General features: G+C 35.1%; 2 protein-coding genes across 2 annotated transcripts in view; one reads left to right on the top strand and one right to left on the bottom strand.

Annotated features, from left to right (window-relative positions):
• The window catches only part of RTN1 (reticulon 1), a 470,076-nt gene that overhangs the window by 83,324 nt on the left and 369,105 nt on the right, over positions 1-17,647 (top strand). The gene's annotated exons all lie outside the window — the stretch shown is intronic.
• Positions 1-17,647, bottom strand: part of LRRC9 (leucine rich repeat containing 9) — a 131,565-nt gene that overhangs the window by 58,468 nt on the left and 55,450 nt on the right. Inside the window, exons 19-24 of the mRNA XM_037740475.1 lie at positions 14,318-14,509; positions 12,921-13,046; positions 9,443-9,577; positions 7,522-7,699; positions 4,476-4,696; positions 2,889-3,011 (exon numbers count right to left, since the gene is read on the bottom strand). Coding sequence (XP_037596403.1) covers positions 2,889-3,011; positions 4,476-4,696; positions 7,522-7,699; positions 9,443-9,577; positions 12,921-13,046; positions 14,318-14,509 — 975 coding nt within the window. The remainder of the gene's footprint in view (positions 1-2,888; positions 3,012-4,475; positions 4,697-7,521; positions 7,700-9,442; positions 9,578-12,920; positions 13,047-14,317; positions 14,510-17,647) is intronic.

The raw sequence follows: 17,647 nt of genomic DNA, 5'->3' as shown, positions 1-17,647 counted from the left end.
CTTTATTGGTGGCATGAGAACAGACTAATACAGTAAGTTGGTACTGATAGAGTCACATGCTACTGTGAAGATACCTGAAAATGTGGAAGTGACTTTGGAAATGGGTAACAGGAAGAGGTTGGAACAGTTTGGAGGGCTTAGAAGATAGGAAAATGTGGGAAACTTTGTAACTTCCTAGAGACTTGTTGCATTGCTTTGACCAAAATGCTGACAGTGATATGGACAATACGGTCCAGACTGAGGTGTTCTCAGATGGAGATAAGGAACTAGTTGGGAACTGGAGTAAAGGTCACTCTTGCTATGCAAAGAGATTGGTGGCATTTTGCCCCAGCCCTAGAGATCTGTGGAACTTTGAACTTGAGGGAGATGATTTAGGGTATCTGGTGAAAGACATTTCGAAGTGGCAAAGTGTTCAAGAGGAAGCAGAACATAAAAGTTTGAAAAATTTTCAGCCTGATGATGCAGTAGAAAGGAAAATCCCATTTTCTGGGGAGAAATTCAAGCTGGCTACAAAAATTTGCATAAATAATGAGGTGCCAAATGGAAATCGCCAAGACAATGGGAAAATGTCTCTAGGGCATGTCAGAGACCTTCACAGCAGCCCCTCTCATCACAGGCCTGGAGGCCTAGAAGGGAAAAATGGTTTCCTAAAGGGGTCTAGGGTCCCCTCTACTGTATGCAGTCTAGAGACTTGGTAACCTGTGTCCCAGTCACTCTAGCCATGGCTAAAAGGAGCCAATATATAGCTGAAGCCATGGTTTTAGAGGGTGAAAGCCCTAAGCCTTGGCAGCTTTGACGTGGTGTTGGTCCTGTGGGTACACAGAAGTCATTAATTGAGGTTTGGGAACCTCTGCCTAGATTTCAGAGGGTGTATGGAAATGCTAGGATATCCAGGCATAAGCCTATTGCAGGGGTGGAGCCCTCCTGGAGAATCTCTGCTAGGGCAATGCCAAAAAGAAATGTGGGTTCAGAGCCCCCACACAGAGTCCCTCTAGGGCACTGCCTACTGGAGCTGTGAGAAGAGGACCACCGTCTTCCAATTCCTAGAATGGTAGATCCACCCACAGCTTGCACTGTGCACCTGGAAAAGCCACAGACACTCAACGCCAGCCAGTGAAAGCAGCCGGAGGGAGCCTGTATCCAGCAAAGCCTCAGGGGCGGAGCTGCTCAAGGCCATGGAAGCCCACCTCTTGAATTAGCATGACCTGGATGCAAGACATGGAGTCAAAGGAGATCATTTCAGAGCTTTAAGACTTGACTGCCTCGCTGGATTTTGGACTCACATGTGGCCTGCAGCCCCTTTGTTTTGGCCAATTTCTCCCATTTGGTACAGGTGTATTTAACCAATACCTGTACTCCCATTGTATCTAGGAAGTAACTAACTTGCTTTTGATTGTACAGGCTCATAGGCAGAGGGACTTGACTTCTCTCAGATCAGACTTTGGAATGTGGAATTTTGAACTAATGCTGAAATGAGTTAAGCCTTTGGGGGACTGTTGGGGAGGCATGATTGGTTTTGAAATGTGAGGACATGAGAGTTGGGAGGGACCAGGGTGAAATGATATGGTTTGGCTCTGTGTCCTCACCCAAACCTCACCTTCAGTGGTGATAATTCCCACGTCATGGGAAGGACCCAGTGGGAGGTAATTGAATCATGGGGGTGTTTTTTCCCAGCTGTTCTTGTGATAGTAAATAAGTCTCATGAGATCTGATGGTTTTATAAAGGGTAGTTCCCCTGCACTTGCTCCCTTGCATGCTGCCATGTAAGACATGACTTTGCTCTTCCTTTGTCTTCCACTATGATTGTGAGGCCTTCCCAGCCATGTGGAACTGTGAGTCCATTAAACCTCTTTCCTTTATAAATTGCCCAGTCTTGGGTATGTCTTTATTAGTAGCATGAGAACAGACTAATACACTCATTGTTAGTGAGCAGAACAAAACTTTTCCTTAGGGAAAATGTTTCTCCTACATTTATTTCTAAAAGTGCTTTCTCATGTGGCCCTTCAAATGAGGGTACAGAGAAATAGGACAGATAAGATCCTCAACAACATCTTTAAAGTAAATACAGTACTATGTTAAAAACATTCTTTAGTGAAAGCTAACAACTAAATAAAGCCCAGTATACAATGTGCTAGGGAATTTTCATGTGTTGGAGTGAGAATGTTTTAGTGGTCCATTCTGAGGAGGGGCCAGAAAACAGCAAGAATAGGATTAGTAATCTTCTTGGAATACTTCAGAGTACTACATGATCATGAATTTTCTTTCAATTTTCTAGAAAGTTTGATGTGTTTTCTTGTCTGATTGGAGCTGGGCAACATTACACAGGGAAACCTTTTATTCTTTGCACCTTGTCATATATTTACCTTGTTATGTGGAAAATAGGAGCCCTATGAATTTGCTTGTTATGGAATCCAAGTATCCAAATGTTGCTTTCACATTCAGTCCTAAGGTCTGTGTCTACTTTTCTTTTTAGCTTACTTAGTAATGTTGACATACTACATTTTTGGTTCAAATATATTTTTTCTTAATTATTAATATTAGCAACTATATTTCCCCAGAAAATAGAAAGCTGCTTTTAGGCCTAAGAGGATGGTAAAGCTCCAGAGAATAACTTTTCTACCCTGTCCCATAAAATTGTGTTCTTTACCTTTTAGGCATTGAATTCAGTGGGTTCCATTGTAAGCAGCATTTTCCCTCCCTTTCCATCACAATTCAGACAATTAAGAATTGGCCAGATGACAAAATTTAAAAACCCAGATCTAGACTGTATTAAGTCTAGTAAATTTGGCTGTCATGCTAGTGATAAAGCAATGTTCAAAATAACTATGTCCTATGAATATGTGAGTATGCAGCTTAGAGCAAATATTATAAGTCATAAAACAACTTACAATTGGTATTCCATCCAAAGCTTTCAGTTCTGGAAGATGAAATATTACAAACAACCGGTAGTTTTCCTGATTCCACACAATAATGTTTCCATACATGTCTAGAATGACCAAGTTGCATAAACCCTAGGTAATAAAATACATACATTTATCCATATGTACATTTAAAACACTCCAGTAAGAGGTTAGCCATTCTCAAATTTTAATATTAGAATTACCTATTATTCCATAGGATTTCAGTGCTTTTAAGTGCACTTTTTTTGTTGTTAAAGATGGGGTCTCACTCTGTTGCTCAGGCTGGAGTGCAGTGGTGAGATCATAGCACATTGCAAGCTCAAACTCCTAGGCTCAAGTGATCCTCCCACCATGGCCTCCCAAAGTGCTGAAATTATAGGCATAAGCAACCATGCCCAGCCTAAGTGCACTTTAAGTGCAAGGGTTACCATTTCAGACCACTAAGGTAGAATTTTGTGCAATATTTCAATGGTCTATGTTATATAATCAGAATAACTTTTAGGATACTAGTGCCAAATATATTATCTATTAATGGTAAAGGCTTAGAGCAAACTTTACTATGTTTAAGACAAATGTACTTCATTTATTGAATAATGGCTTAATAAATGGTACATATGCGTCTATATAGATATAACAGGAATAAAAGACACTGGTATTTGAAAAGCAATAAAACTGAAGTGCTTCTACTTTCTGAGAGGGTAGAATTCATCTTAAGGGAAATGTGCTATCTTATTAAACCAGACACTTTGATATTCCTTTGTTGTGAAGGAAGGGTCTTGGTAGGTATGAAAGGGAGAGGTGAAGATAAGACGGAGTAAAACTACTATGCATTATAATGTGAAGTGGCTTATTGTGTTGCTGGTGTTGTTGATTAGGTTGCCTCTCCAGCTCTAAAAGTTGTAATTGTATTGGGGGAATGGAATGCTGAGAAGTCTGAACTAAGAAAAGACAGGAAATGGACACAAGTTTTTGGTAGGAGATAAAGTCATAATAATATTGTATCAGTAAAAGGAGAGGCCAGTGTAAGACACGTAGTGTTAGAAAATGGCCACTGAACTTCAGAAACAATGAAGTCACATATGACATTTGAAGTAAATTCTTGTTCTGTGCTAGAGAAACCCTCCATTTTGATCAAACCTTTTTAAATCCTATTACACAACAGCCTTAAATTAGTGGTTTCTTTGGGGAATTAAAAAAAGCAAATCTGAGCAAAGGTGACATAGTTTGAGCCAACTGGTAAGAAAACAGTGAGGGAATATCAAGAATTGTACTGAGAACAGGAGAATGCTAAAGAATCCCTGGAAATATTGAAGAAGGCACTAGTTAGAAGAAATAGGTTTGGGTTATCACACTTAAGTATGAAAAAAAAGTTACCCTAGAAGGATAGCAAATGGGGACATTATGTTTACACACATATATGTTTGTATGTCTACATAAATTGAATGCAAATAAATCTCTTATTTTTATTTTCTTTATATTTTCCAAATTCTGTGCAGTAAACATGCATTACTTTCATAATATAAAGAAACAATAAATATTTTTAAAAACAAAAAAATTACTACCCCAGATGATTACCTTTAAATTATACATCTCCTGATTGACAGCAATATAGTTATTGCTTATATATAATTCAACAAGAGTAAAAGATTTTTGTAAACCACTCAATGAAGTGATTCTGTTGTTCTCAAGAGAAAGGGAGTGAAGATGAAGCATATTATCAAAAGTATGCTGTTCCAAACCAGTGAGAAGATTATTATTTATGCTGAGGCGAGTTAATTTAGTCATCTTGGAAATACCTAGAAAAATAAAATTCAAGGAAAGATTCAGATAATACTAAAAGGTCAATTTAAAAATAACTGGCTGGTCATTTTATTGTAATCAAATAAATCATTTTTAGGTTCAAATGGTTTTAAAGATTCTGTAATACTAGCTATCGCTGCTTTTCCTTTTGTTTTGGAAGAATATAATCTTGTGTATAAGCCCCATCTCAAACATTAAATTCTAATTTGGAATTTTTAGGTAGATTCCTTCTTCTTAGGAGTTAAGAAAAGGTATTACATGAAAGTATTGAATTTTTCTTTCAAATAACCTTAAAATGATGTAATAAATTAAGATTTATAATTTATTACATCATTAATAATAACTATTAATGATGTAATAAATTAATAATTGATGTAATAAATTAATTAATTATTACATCATTAATTAATAATTACATTATTAATGATAATTTAAGATTTTTACCATTTGACAACAAAAAGCTCTACACAAAGCTCAAAATAATCACCAGCCCTCATGTTTAAATATTAAGGGTAAGGAACTAGAGTATTACATTCTGGAAAGTGCATCATTTGTATTAAAATGAACCATTTAGCAAACTTTTACTTTTGTATGTTTAAAAGTACTGTAAGATAGAAGTTTAGAAAGTGGGACCAGTCTAACTCCTATGTACACTATGTACTGCAAGCACTTTATAAGTGTAGCCAGGATGGTACAGTTGAAAGATAAGAACTTTGGAATCCTAGTTGGCTTCAAATGTATCACTACTAGGTTTGCAACAATACATAAATTATGTAACCTCTGAGCCTCAGTTTTCTCAGCCATAAAATAGGCATACTGAAATTTACTTCCAAAGAGTTATGAAATTAAATGGAATAATGTTTGGAAAGTATCAAATAATTATCTATGTTCTCCTTTCACATTAGTTCCCATTGTGGGACTACACAATGCTAAAGGGGAATCAATCTAGAGCAAGATAGATCAAAGCCATAAAGCAAAAATCATTAAATTGGTATGAAACCTACCCATGTCTGAATAAGAATCTTCTCCAAAAAGTGGGTATAAGAAAAATACAGATTGGAAGATTCTTCGCTTTAATAGCTTTACAGAAGGAAATGAAAAGGAAATAGGATTTTTAATTGTATGTACAAAGCAAAACTAATATCCAGCTGTATGGGAATGGCAGACTGGTGATAGTTCTAGACACAGATACCTAAGCTGCCCCTAGGTTTACTCAACTGAAATCTACAGAAGAGAGGCCTGTGAATCTGTACATTCAGTAAGTATCCCAAGTGATTCTTAAGATCAAGAAAGTTTTAGAAACATATTGTTAGCAGCCATTAAAATGAAATATATAACAAGTGTTATATATTCTATCTTAAAGATATTTAATACTTGCTTTTACATATATGACTTTTTGAAATCAAATTTTCTATTTTATAAAAAGTGTAGTATATACACATGCTAAAAATAATCCAATTCAAAAATGAATAAAGTGTGAATTCTCTTTCCCAGCCATGATTTCTAATTCTTACCTTCTCTCCTTGACAAAGACAACCATGTCACCAAAATGCACATACAGAAATATTCTTTACTCAGATAAGTGTGTGTGTGTGTATACACACACATATACATATTTCTCTTTTCAATCAAATAGTGCACACTTGTGGATATATTTTTTTAATTTCTAGGAGTTACTCTTTTGAGTAGATGGAGAGGGAAAATAAGAGAAAGTTGCTAAAAAGTCATGGAAAGTTTCTTTCAATTTCTTTCTAATGAAGGTAAGAATAAAATAGGGAGGCTGAGGTAGGTGGATCACAAGGTCAGGAGACCCAGACCATCCTGGACAACATGATGAAACCCCGTCTCTACTAAAATACAAAAAATTAGCTGGGCGTGATGGTACCTGCCTGTAGTCCCAGCTACATAGGAGGTTGAGGTAGGGGAATTGCTTGAACCCAGGAGGAGGAGGTTGCAGTGAGCAGAAATTACGCCACTGTACTCCAGCCTGGCAACAGAGGAAGATTCCATTTCAAAAAAAAGAGAGAATAAAATAAAGCTAGGAAGGAAGGAGTCAGAAAATACTTGACTTTGTACTATATATTCTGGGACATGTTCTCTAAACTCATGATTTTTAGCTGTAGATAAGCATAAATCCAAATGAAGTGAAGAATCTAAGAAGCTTGGAAGGGGGAAGGGAGGAAAAGTCTTTTTGATTCTCTCTGGTTCAGAAAAATATGTTCTAATACTGAACTTTAAACACTCAAATAAACCTCTAGTGAGTATAATTTTTATTTTTTGTTAAAGTCTTCAAATTTCTAAATATAACCTAATTTTATATTTTCAAAACTGAACTAGGTTGCTTTATCTTTTTCAAAAGCATACCTGATTAATTTGTTTATTCAACTTTACAGACATTAATGACTGCATAGTTTTTATGTGCTAGATTTGGTAACAGATTGTAAACTAGCACAGAGGAGAGGAGAGAGACACCACAGGAGGTGAAAGTCAGCTTCCTGGGCTCATTATATATAGTGACATAGTCACAAATTCCACTAATGGGTAGGAACTGGTTTTAATTTTTTATTTATCTTTTATTTTTTAATTTGACATATCTATTTATCTTGTACAACATGTTTTGAAGTATATATACATATTGTAGAATGCTCCAATCTAGCTAACTGATAATTACATTACCTCAGACAGGTATTTAGAATACTCTGCCACGAAACTTGGAACTTTTCTAGATATCTTCCTCTTCAGAAACTTTGTTCCCTGTTATTTTTTGCTCTGTTGTTTAGATATACACATTTTGGTACTTCAAAGTTCTTAAATATTTTACCTTCTATCTTTGAGATGCAATTTCCATCTAGTATGAGCTCTTCCAGGTTAATACAGGATTCCAGGCCCTCCATTTTAGTGAGATTATTATTGCTGAATGATGCCCATTTCAAATTTTCCAATTTTTCTAAATTTGTGATTTCAAAAAGATGTTGTCCATCTAAATTTAAGGCAGTTATCTGTAGAATAATTTACATTATATGTTATTTCTGAATCTTATAAATAAATTCAATCAATGTTATAAGATTTTAAAAAGCGAATGAAATAATTCAAATATTAAAAGTAACATCAAAATAATTCCTTCAGGAACTAAAGATATTGTAAAGCTATTAGTTTACAGAAAAGTAAAATTTGACAAGATTGTAACTCCAGGAGGATTTATATGGTATTAAGGACACTGGTGTGCTAGAGTCCCACTGCAGTAATGGACTTGTCTCAGCTGCTGGGAGAGCTTCCGGCAGAGAGCCTTCAGCTGTCAGTCCCTGCAGGACCGCCTCAGTGTAGATAGCTGCCAAGGTCATACTCCTTCCCAAGTTGGCCCTCAGCCAGTAATGGAGACATATGAAGGCCTGACCATCTCAGCCCAACTTAGGACAAATTTAAAGGGCCATTCTAATTCCAGAACTGCCTGTGGGTCAGCCAAAGCTGTCACTGGGCCTTCATTTGCAGCTCAATGTCTATATATATATCTATCTTGTAATAAAAGTAATGCCAACAATGTCTCCCATTTTCAAGGAACAGCTTCACTTAGCCCAGTTTCTATGTTTGGCAAGACGTATAAAGGTATAAAGACACCTAATGTAGCAAGAAGCTGGTGGTATTCTATAACCTTTTCCTTTATCCTTGGCTGAATTCTGACCAGCTTTCCTACTCTCTTGTCATTATTCCTGATCTCGCGTTCCAAATTTTGGATTGATCTCTGGCTCTGAGCCTTTAAATTTTGCTTGCCTATTCTGACGTGTTATCAGAATCTACCCTTCAGTTTTAGTGCACCTTTATCTTAAATTTCTAATTCTATGGTGAACGCAGTCAAGGCCCAGCCCCTCTGACATAGCCACTCCTGACTTGACCTCCTTTTTTATTTTTTAGAATGTGACAAATGTATTACTTTTTCTAATAATAACAACGTCTTTCTTATTTTTATTTTTTCCAACTCTGTTGAGGTACAATTGACAATTTAAAATTACATATATTTAAGATGTATAAACTTGATATGAGTATACACTGTAAATTAAAAACTTCATGATCTCAATTATATATGAAATCTAGGGCCGGGCGCGGTGGCTCACGCCTGTAATCCCAGCACTTTGGGAGGCTGAGGTGGGTGGATCACAAGGTCAGGAGATTGAGACCATCCTGGCTAACAAGGTGAAAGCCTATCTGTACTAAAAACACCAAAAATTAGCGGGGCATGGTGGTACATGTCTGTAGTCCCAGCTACTTGGCAGGCTGAAGCAGGAGAAATTGCTTGAACCCAGGAGGCTGAGGTTGCAGTGAGCCAATATTGCGTCACTACATTCCAGCCTGGGTGACAGAGCGAGACTCCATCTCAAAAAAAAAAAAAAAAAAGAAACCTAAAATAATCAAACTAATAGGAGAGAGTAGAATAGTGGTTGCCAGGGGCTGGGGGCAATGGGAAATGGACACATGTTGGTCAAGAGGTACAAAGTTTCAGTTATGCAAGACAAGTAATTTCTGGAGGCCCTAATGTACTATGTACCCTATGACTAAACTTAATGATACTATATTGTATACTTGAAATTTGCCAAGAGGGTAGATCTTAAGTGTTTCTTCCCTATTTTAATTAATCTTTCGAGCTTTCTGTCCCTTACCTATCTGTGCCCTTTGATACACAGACCAACACTGACTTAAAAATAGATTTAAATTAAGCTTTATGTTAGGTTTAATAGAATTAGCTTTACCTTCAAGTACCAGTTTCCACTTGGATGTAAATGAGGTCCTAACTTTGAAATCTGCGTCAGAATTTTGGCAGAAGGCCATATACTAAGTATCCGTGGTCTCTCCTCTTTAGTACTAGAATGCCGTAAGAGAGATAACTAATAAAATTTAAAAAATACAGTGAATAAACAGTATTCACAGGTTAGTTGATATATAGTAAAATTATTGTTTCCTAGAGAAGATGAGTGGCCCAGTAAATAATTTTAAAAATTTTTAAATAGAACATTTCCTTTGTGTTAAATTGTTTTCAATATCTAGATACATTTTAATTACATTATTTCTGTTTTAGCAAATATCGAACTATTACAAGATAATAAGACTGTAAAAGGATTATTATAATATGAACACCCATATAATCCACCCGTGAAACCAACTTAAGAGCTAGAATATTATGAATACATTGCAAGCACCCTGTGGGCCTGATCTAAGCCCTTTTCTTTCCTTCCCTTTAGAAGTGGTCATTATCTCAAATGTTTTGTCCACCATTGACTTGCTTTCTTTATAGTCCTATGTCTGTGTCCATAAACAATGTATCATTTAGTTTTGCACATATTTGAACTTTATGTAAATTGAATAATATGTATGTATTCCTTCTATGACTTGCCTTTTTTTGCATCATATTCATCAGATTCATCTAAGCTTCTTATGTAGCTGCAGTTCATTCATATGTCCTGTGTATAGAATTCCCTTAATGACTCTCCTGTCAATGAACATTGGGGTTGATTCAGTTTTTGCTATTATAAACACTGCTGTCATGAATATTCTTGTGCATGTTTCCTGGTACATACATGCAAGAATTTATTTAGAGTATATGCCCCTAAGTAAAATTGCTGGGTTGTTGAATACATGTATGTGTGTGTGTGGTTGTACCACTTTGGAAAAATTACACTTTTACTTCATATTCTTGCAACAACTTGGTATTGTCAGGCTTTAAAGTTTTTGCTCATCTATAAAACTGGCAAAAATTGGTAGGTCACTGTGATTTTAATGTTTATTTTCTTGAAATCTAATGTGGTGGAGCATCTTTTCCTAAGTTAATTGGTTGTTCTGATTTCCTCTCCAGTGAAGTGTCTGTTCAGATCTACGGTTCACTTTTCTGTTTGGCTGGTTGTCTTTTTCTTTACATATTCTGCATATATAAAGAATATCTTTTGACAGTTGTGTTGCAAATTTCTTTTCCCAGTATGTAGCTTGTCTTTTCATTTTCTTTGAAAAAAGATATATTAATTTAAATGTAGACACATCTAATTATTTATGGTTTATGCTCTTTGTTTCTTGCCTACTAAATTATTCACTAATTCAAGGTCATAAAGATAATCTCTGATATTTTCTTCAAAAAAACTTCTGGTTTTGCCTTTTACAATAAAGTCCTTAAAGCCTTTTATTGAATAATCTCCATGATCTGCAAAGGCAGCTCTGTTATTTATAAAGTTTCTACAGTCTATATTAGGTCTTTATTCTGTTCCATTGGTCTACTTGTCTAGCTCTGTGCCATATAACACATTGTCTTAAAGGATTGTAGTAGGCTTTGATTTTCTTTCTCTTTCTTTCTTCTTCTTCTTCTCTCTCTCTCTCTCTCAATCTTTCTCTCACTTTCTGCTTTTTTGGCCAGGCTACAGTGCAGTGGCACGATCTCAGCTCACTGCAACCTCCATTTCCCGGACTCAAGCAATTCTCCTGCCTTACTCTCCTGAGGAGCTGGGATTACAGGCATATGCCACCACAGGTGGCTAATTTTTGTATTTTTAGTAGAGATGGGGTTTCACCATCTTGGTGAAACTCCTGATCTCAGGTAATCCATCCGCCTTGGCCTCCCAAAGTGCTGGGATTACATGTGTGGGCCACTGCACCCAGCCTGATTTCTTTTTTAAAAAATATTTAATCTTCTTAATTTCAATTTTTATTCTAGATTCAGGGGGTATATGTACAGATTTGTCACAAGGATATATTGCATGATGTTGAGATTTGGGGTAGGATTGAACCCATCACCCAGATAGTGAGCATAGTACTCAAATAGGCAATTTTTCAGCCCTACCCATATCCCTCCTCCTCCTTGTATTCCCCAATGTGTATTGTCCCCATCTTTATGACCATGTGTACCCAGTGTTTAGCTCCTGCTTATAAGTGAGAACAGTTGGTATTTGGTTTTTCCTTTCTGTGTTAATTTGCCTAGGATAATGGTCTCCAGCTGCATTCATGTTGCTGCGAAGAACATGATTTCATTCTTTTTTATGGCTGCATAGGATTCCATGGTGTACATTTTCCATGTTTTCTTTATCCAGTCCACCACAGACGTGCACCTAGGTTGATTCCATGTTTTTGCTATTATGAATAGTGCTGCAATGAACATATTTATGCATATGTCTTTTTAGTAGAACAATTAATTTTCTTTTGGGAATAGCCCCAGAAATGGAATTGCTGAGTAGAAGGTAGTTCTATTTTCAGTTCTTTTCTTAGGGTAAATTTCCAACTCTTCTTTTGGAGTGTTAATGATTTTTTTAATCAACAAAAAAGTTTCTTTTCAAAAATTTGAATAGTTCCAAAATTAAAAATTATATCACTTAAGGAATTAATATTCAGATACTCCACAAAAAGTAAATAGCTAGAAAACTAAAGTAGATATATTTAGGATGTTCAAGCTACTTTGGCTAAAGTACAGCATTCTTAATATGGATAATAATGGTATTTCCTCTCCTTCCATGTTAATGGATTGTATTCTTTTCAGTCAAATAAATATAATATTAATACTAAGTAGATAGATAATTCACTAAATGCTTTCTGAAGGCCTCTAAGCTTACTTTATCTTCAGAAAATTGCTTATTTTCAAGTAGGTTCTAGAAAGGGCTCTGGTAAGTTCAGGTGACTAGGCAAAAAACAGTTACCCTAGAGGTATTTTTGGTGTAGTGTTCATGAATAATAAAGAGAATACATACAACCATTTGGTATTTAAATGAGATATATTTAAACAGAAACAAATATCAGGTGTTATGATTTCTCTGTATTAAATTTTTATTAATATGGGCCGGGCGCGGTGGCTCAAGCCTGTAATCCCAGCACTTTGGGAGGCCGAGGCGGGTGGATCACAAGGTCAAGAGATCGAGACCATCCTGGTCAACATGGTGAAACCCCGTCTCTACTAAAAATACAAAAAATCAGCTGGGCATGGTGGCGCGTGCCTGTAATCCCAGCTACTCAGGAGGCTGAGGCAGGAGAATTGCCTGAACCCAGGAGGCGGAGGTTGCGGTGAGCCGAGATCGCGCCATTGCACTCCAGCCTGGGTAACAAGAGCGAAACTCCGTCTCAAAAAAAAAAAAAAAAAAAAAAAAAAAATTTTTATTAATATGTTAAGAGGGAATATAAAATCTTACTGACAGAAGAGTATGGGAAATACTATTTGTATGTTCTAAATAGCACAATGAATAGTAAACAGTAAAATCTAACCTGAGTTATCCTTGTTCCAGCAATAAATTTCATAGCTGCTGTTGCTTCTTCTTCAGAAATGAAGACTCCATTTAAATGGGTAAGAGTCTTTAATCTGCCAATAACACTCAGTCTCAATGTGGCTGGCTTGGGAAAAACAGCAAAAAATTATTTCTTTTAAGATAAACTATTAAATATGGCATGAAAATGAGTGATTTTTCATATCCTTCCATAGAATTCAAAATTATGCATTTCCTTGTTCATTACATATAACTAAAAATAAAAGCTGAATTATTTCAATAATAGTTGAAATGAAATTATATTTAAGAATTAATCTGTTTGTTTGAAGGTGGATGGTTCTACTCTGATGAGGGAGGGAAATCCCATAAGCTGTTGGAAAGTGACCGTGGTAAAAAGTGTTAAAAGAACAATTGTAGCGACTCCTGGTTTATCTAGATCAACAGTAAGCTAGTCATCTCCATGTGTGATTCAACACAGATCTTTAGCCCTTGACAATCCAATTTGGCAAGAGGGAGATAGCTGTACTGTGATCATCCAGGAAATATGCTTTGGCAAAAGAAAAACAGTCTTCACTTCTACTGAGCAAATAAGAAGAAATACAACAATACGAACTTAGTAATGTGGCTAATTTAAAAGACCAATTGTGCTTTAGTTTCCTTTTTATAGGCTGAACACAGCCTTATATACATCTTTTAAAGGCAGAGAAAGGAAGATTCTTGAAATTATAATCTTTGGACTTATTTTAAATACTTGAAGATACACTTAAATGTAGTCATGAAATATGGAAATTACCTAGCATTAATATACATATTTTTGTAATGAGAAAAAATAATGTTCAGATTTCCTTTTTATAAGAGAACATAAGACTTTGTAATGCAGGTTGTGAGGAGAGGTGACTTCCGGACTTAAAATAAAAAGCAAGTAATACAAATAATACAAAAAGCAAAATAAAATTGTAAAACATGTTGCTTAATCACAGATTAGGATATATTATAAATCAAATTATGTTTCTTCCTTAATAGTATGCCTCTCTCACTGTATTATATTATTCTTGGTTCTCATGCCTCATTAATATAGAGTTCTGGCACACTGAACTATATATATAAACTCTCTAGAGGTTTGCAAATGGCAATGACATCAATGACTCAAAGCAATAATGTTCTCGATCTATTCGAGGTTACAAAAAATCTGACATGAAATTATAGTTTTTTTCTTATATTACCATCTGATTAATTTGATCAGTACATTAAATCCAACTTATGAATGACTTCATGGAAGGAAGTCTAGAAAAACAAAGACAGTTTGCCCATCTCTGGCTATTACTGAATAGGAAAGTTAGAAGGGAAATGTCTCTGAAATAAAAATCTTTGCTTTTTAGTAACATGTCTGTGGCATACCTTTTGCCATGGATTATGTTGAATATTAAGTGTAAGAAGGCTTGTGATATGTTTGCATAACGTATTTATTTCATCGCCAGATTTTTTCAGTTGATTCCAGCTCAAGTCTAAGTGCTTCAGTTTCATCAGACCTCTAAATCCCTCAAGAGTTATCACATGGTTATGGCTTGCATCCAAATATTCAAGGTTATACTGCAACACATACAAATAAAAGTGATGCTAAGAGAATCATAATTTGTATTTACAAAATAATTTCTCTGTGGTTCTTTACATACTTTACATGCTTCTTGGTAATCCACACAGGACACCTAAACACTAGTTATGTTGCAATGATGGTATCAACATACGTATCTGTCTAAAAAACTACAGACATTTTGTTTTAGTAATTCTCTTTTAATTAATATTTCATCCTTGTAACATAAGAGTGGCAATGTCTGTGTTCATAGGAGAGAAGAAATAAAGAAACCAATTTATCCCCAACAAACAAAATGTACTTTTTAATATATAGGCTTCTGCTTTATACCATTGAACCCATAGCTTTAATTGGGTCCATCTTCAGAGTTAGAAACTAAACCCATTAACTCACTACTAATAATTTTCTTTTTAAAAAGTACACAATTTTTAATAATAATTTTCTTCAATTATGAAAGTAACACATGTTCCTTGTTGGAAATTTGGAAAATATAGTAAATAAATCAAAAGAAAACAAAGAAAGCACATATAATCCTATTGCTGAGAAAGAACCACTGAAGCATTGTTTTTCATTATATGCACATATTTTTTCTTATGTAAAACATATATATATTATATCCTTTTAACATTTTTTCACATTATTAGATCTTCTTAAAATGACTTTTATGACTGCATGATATTTTAATATGTGATTATAATTTTAAAAAACATTTTACTATAGATCTTTATGTTTCTAATTGTTGGCAACACAGCCACAAACATCCAGGAGAAGGATTCTCTAATTGCAACTCCAAAATCTTTTTCAGAACAGGTTTTAGAAACAAGATCACTCATTCTTAGACTTTCTGCATTGTTAAGACTCTTGATAAATACTGTTAAGTAGATTTCAAGGAAGTTTGTACCAATACTTTCTTCCAACGGCAGACTGTGAGAATGCCCATATTCTCAAATACTGATCCACCTGCCTTATTTTAATTTACATTATTACTGGTGAAGTTGAACATCTTTCGATGTGTTTATACAAGCCATTTTAAAATTCCTTTTTTTGTATATTGCCTTTCTTGTCTTTGGCTATTTGTCTATTCATATCTTCATCTTACCTGTTTGTGAGAAACCTCTAAGACTTTAATTTGTTACATTTGATTTCTCTACAACTTAATTTATACAACTGTTTGAATTCAGAATAGACTTAGTCATTCCTTTATATGGTATAATTTTTATTTTTGGGATAGAACTTCCTATAGCGGTTCAGGTTTCAAGAGTTGAATCAAAACCTAAAAAAATTTCTGGAACCGAACGGTGTTACTAACTTTTAATTCTCAGAAGCAAGCATTAGCAAGACAAAACAAAAACTATCTCTTACTATCATAATTTCTTGAACAAAAGCCTATTTGACAGTAAAAAAAGTATGAAAGCCATAAGTTTAGGGGAAAAAAAAAACCACTTTTAAGTAAAATGAATTTGGCTTTATAAAAATTTACTACGTGGCCCTTCTGTTCCCAATTTTCATCACAGACTGGTGAAAACTTGTCCCATATTGTGGCACCTACCTGTAGACCAGCATTTGGGAACCACACGTCATAAAAAAAAAATAATTGACTTCTTTCCTTGAAAACAGGGGTGGAATCTTTATTTCCATATCTTCAGGATATAAAACAGATTCTAGGAACTCATTAAATATTCATGAAACAGTATTTCAGTTTTGCAATAGCATTTTGTTTTAATATTTCTTGTGCTTCAGTTTAAAAATCTCTCTTAAGTTACAGTACAGTCCAGTCCATTATAAAGATTAAAATTCAAAACACCTCTTAAATTTTCTTAGGGATACCAGTTCATTCTCTAAACGTAGTTATCTCTAGACATCAGGAACAACTTAACAACAGATTTCTTATTCAGAAAGGTAAGACAGTGAGTATTATTTCAATAAAAATTAGAACTGTAATTGTTATCTAGATCAAGTTGGCAAATAGCCATTTATATTTGTTTTTCCCTAGTCAACACTAATTATGGTGGAGCTATTTTCAGAGAAAACATCTCTTCCTATTTCCTTCTCCTAGATATTAGCTTTTCCTGATAATAATGGTAAGTGAATGACAGACAAACAGCTTATTACATTTTAATTTACCTTATGTAGATGTCTTATTTAGATTACTGAAAAATTCCATAAAACTATGAGGTGTATTTATTTATTTTCCACCACTTACGAATCCCAGGCTTTCCACCGCATAAAGAAAGCCTTAGTTTGGGTATATTGATATATAAGGCAAGGCCAGGAATGATGAACACTCTAACAATAATACATTTACTTTCTACAACCTAGAAGAACCAACTTACCTCATTTATATGAGAAGCATGCAAGAAGAGCATAGAAATTGTCTATGTTAGTATACACTTAAGGAAAATGATAGTAAAGATGGGTATCCCAAGGCAAATTTAAAAACTTAGAAGATAGGCATTATAAGTGAAAGATTAAATTGGATCATAACCTTTTATAATATTGGAATACACATAATAGTAAACATGCATATAAAACCAAGAGACTATAGTGGCAGAGGCAGCAGAAGTTTTCAATCATTGTGAAACCATACATAAAAACAGAGCAAATAGAAAAAGCCAAATTTTCATGGACAACGTTTATAACAAAACTATATGACAAGGTTGCTCTATAGGCTCCAAAAGAAGTTGGTAGAAATAAACCACCAAAAACACAAGACCTGCATGGTATACATGTGAGAGAAGAAGGAAGTGTCAGGACAACATCTGATGGACCTGAAAGCAGGAGAGCCCCAAAATAGTCAACAAATATTCACTGGAAAGTGTGGAGGATAATTTATAGCACTTGAAATAGGGAGGAGTTTTGCTCTTTTAAATACCAGATGAGTACATGACATCTACAGTAAAAAGGTCTGAAGGGGCCTGATACAGTGGCTCCTGTAATCCTGGCACTTTGGGAGGCTGAGAGAGGAGAATTGTTTGAGACCAGGAGTTTGAGATCAACGTAGGCAATGTAGTGAAACCTCATCTCTAGAAAATTATTTTTAAAATTAGAAGGGTGTGGTGGCATGCACCTGTAGTTCCAGCTATCCAGAAAGCTGAGGCAGGGGAATCACTTGAGCCCAGGAAGTTGGGGCTGCAGTG

This window comes from Cebus imitator, unplaced genomic scaffold, assembly GCF_001604975.1.
Source record: "Cebus imitator isolate Cc_AM_T3 unplaced genomic scaffold, Cebus_imitator-1.0 Scaffold83, whole genome shotgun sequence".
In the NCBI taxonomy this organism is placed as follows: Eukaryota; Metazoa; Chordata; class Mammalia; order Primates; family Cebidae; genus Cebus; species Cebus imitator.
This window is presented reverse-complemented; position numbering and strand designations above follow the sequence as displayed.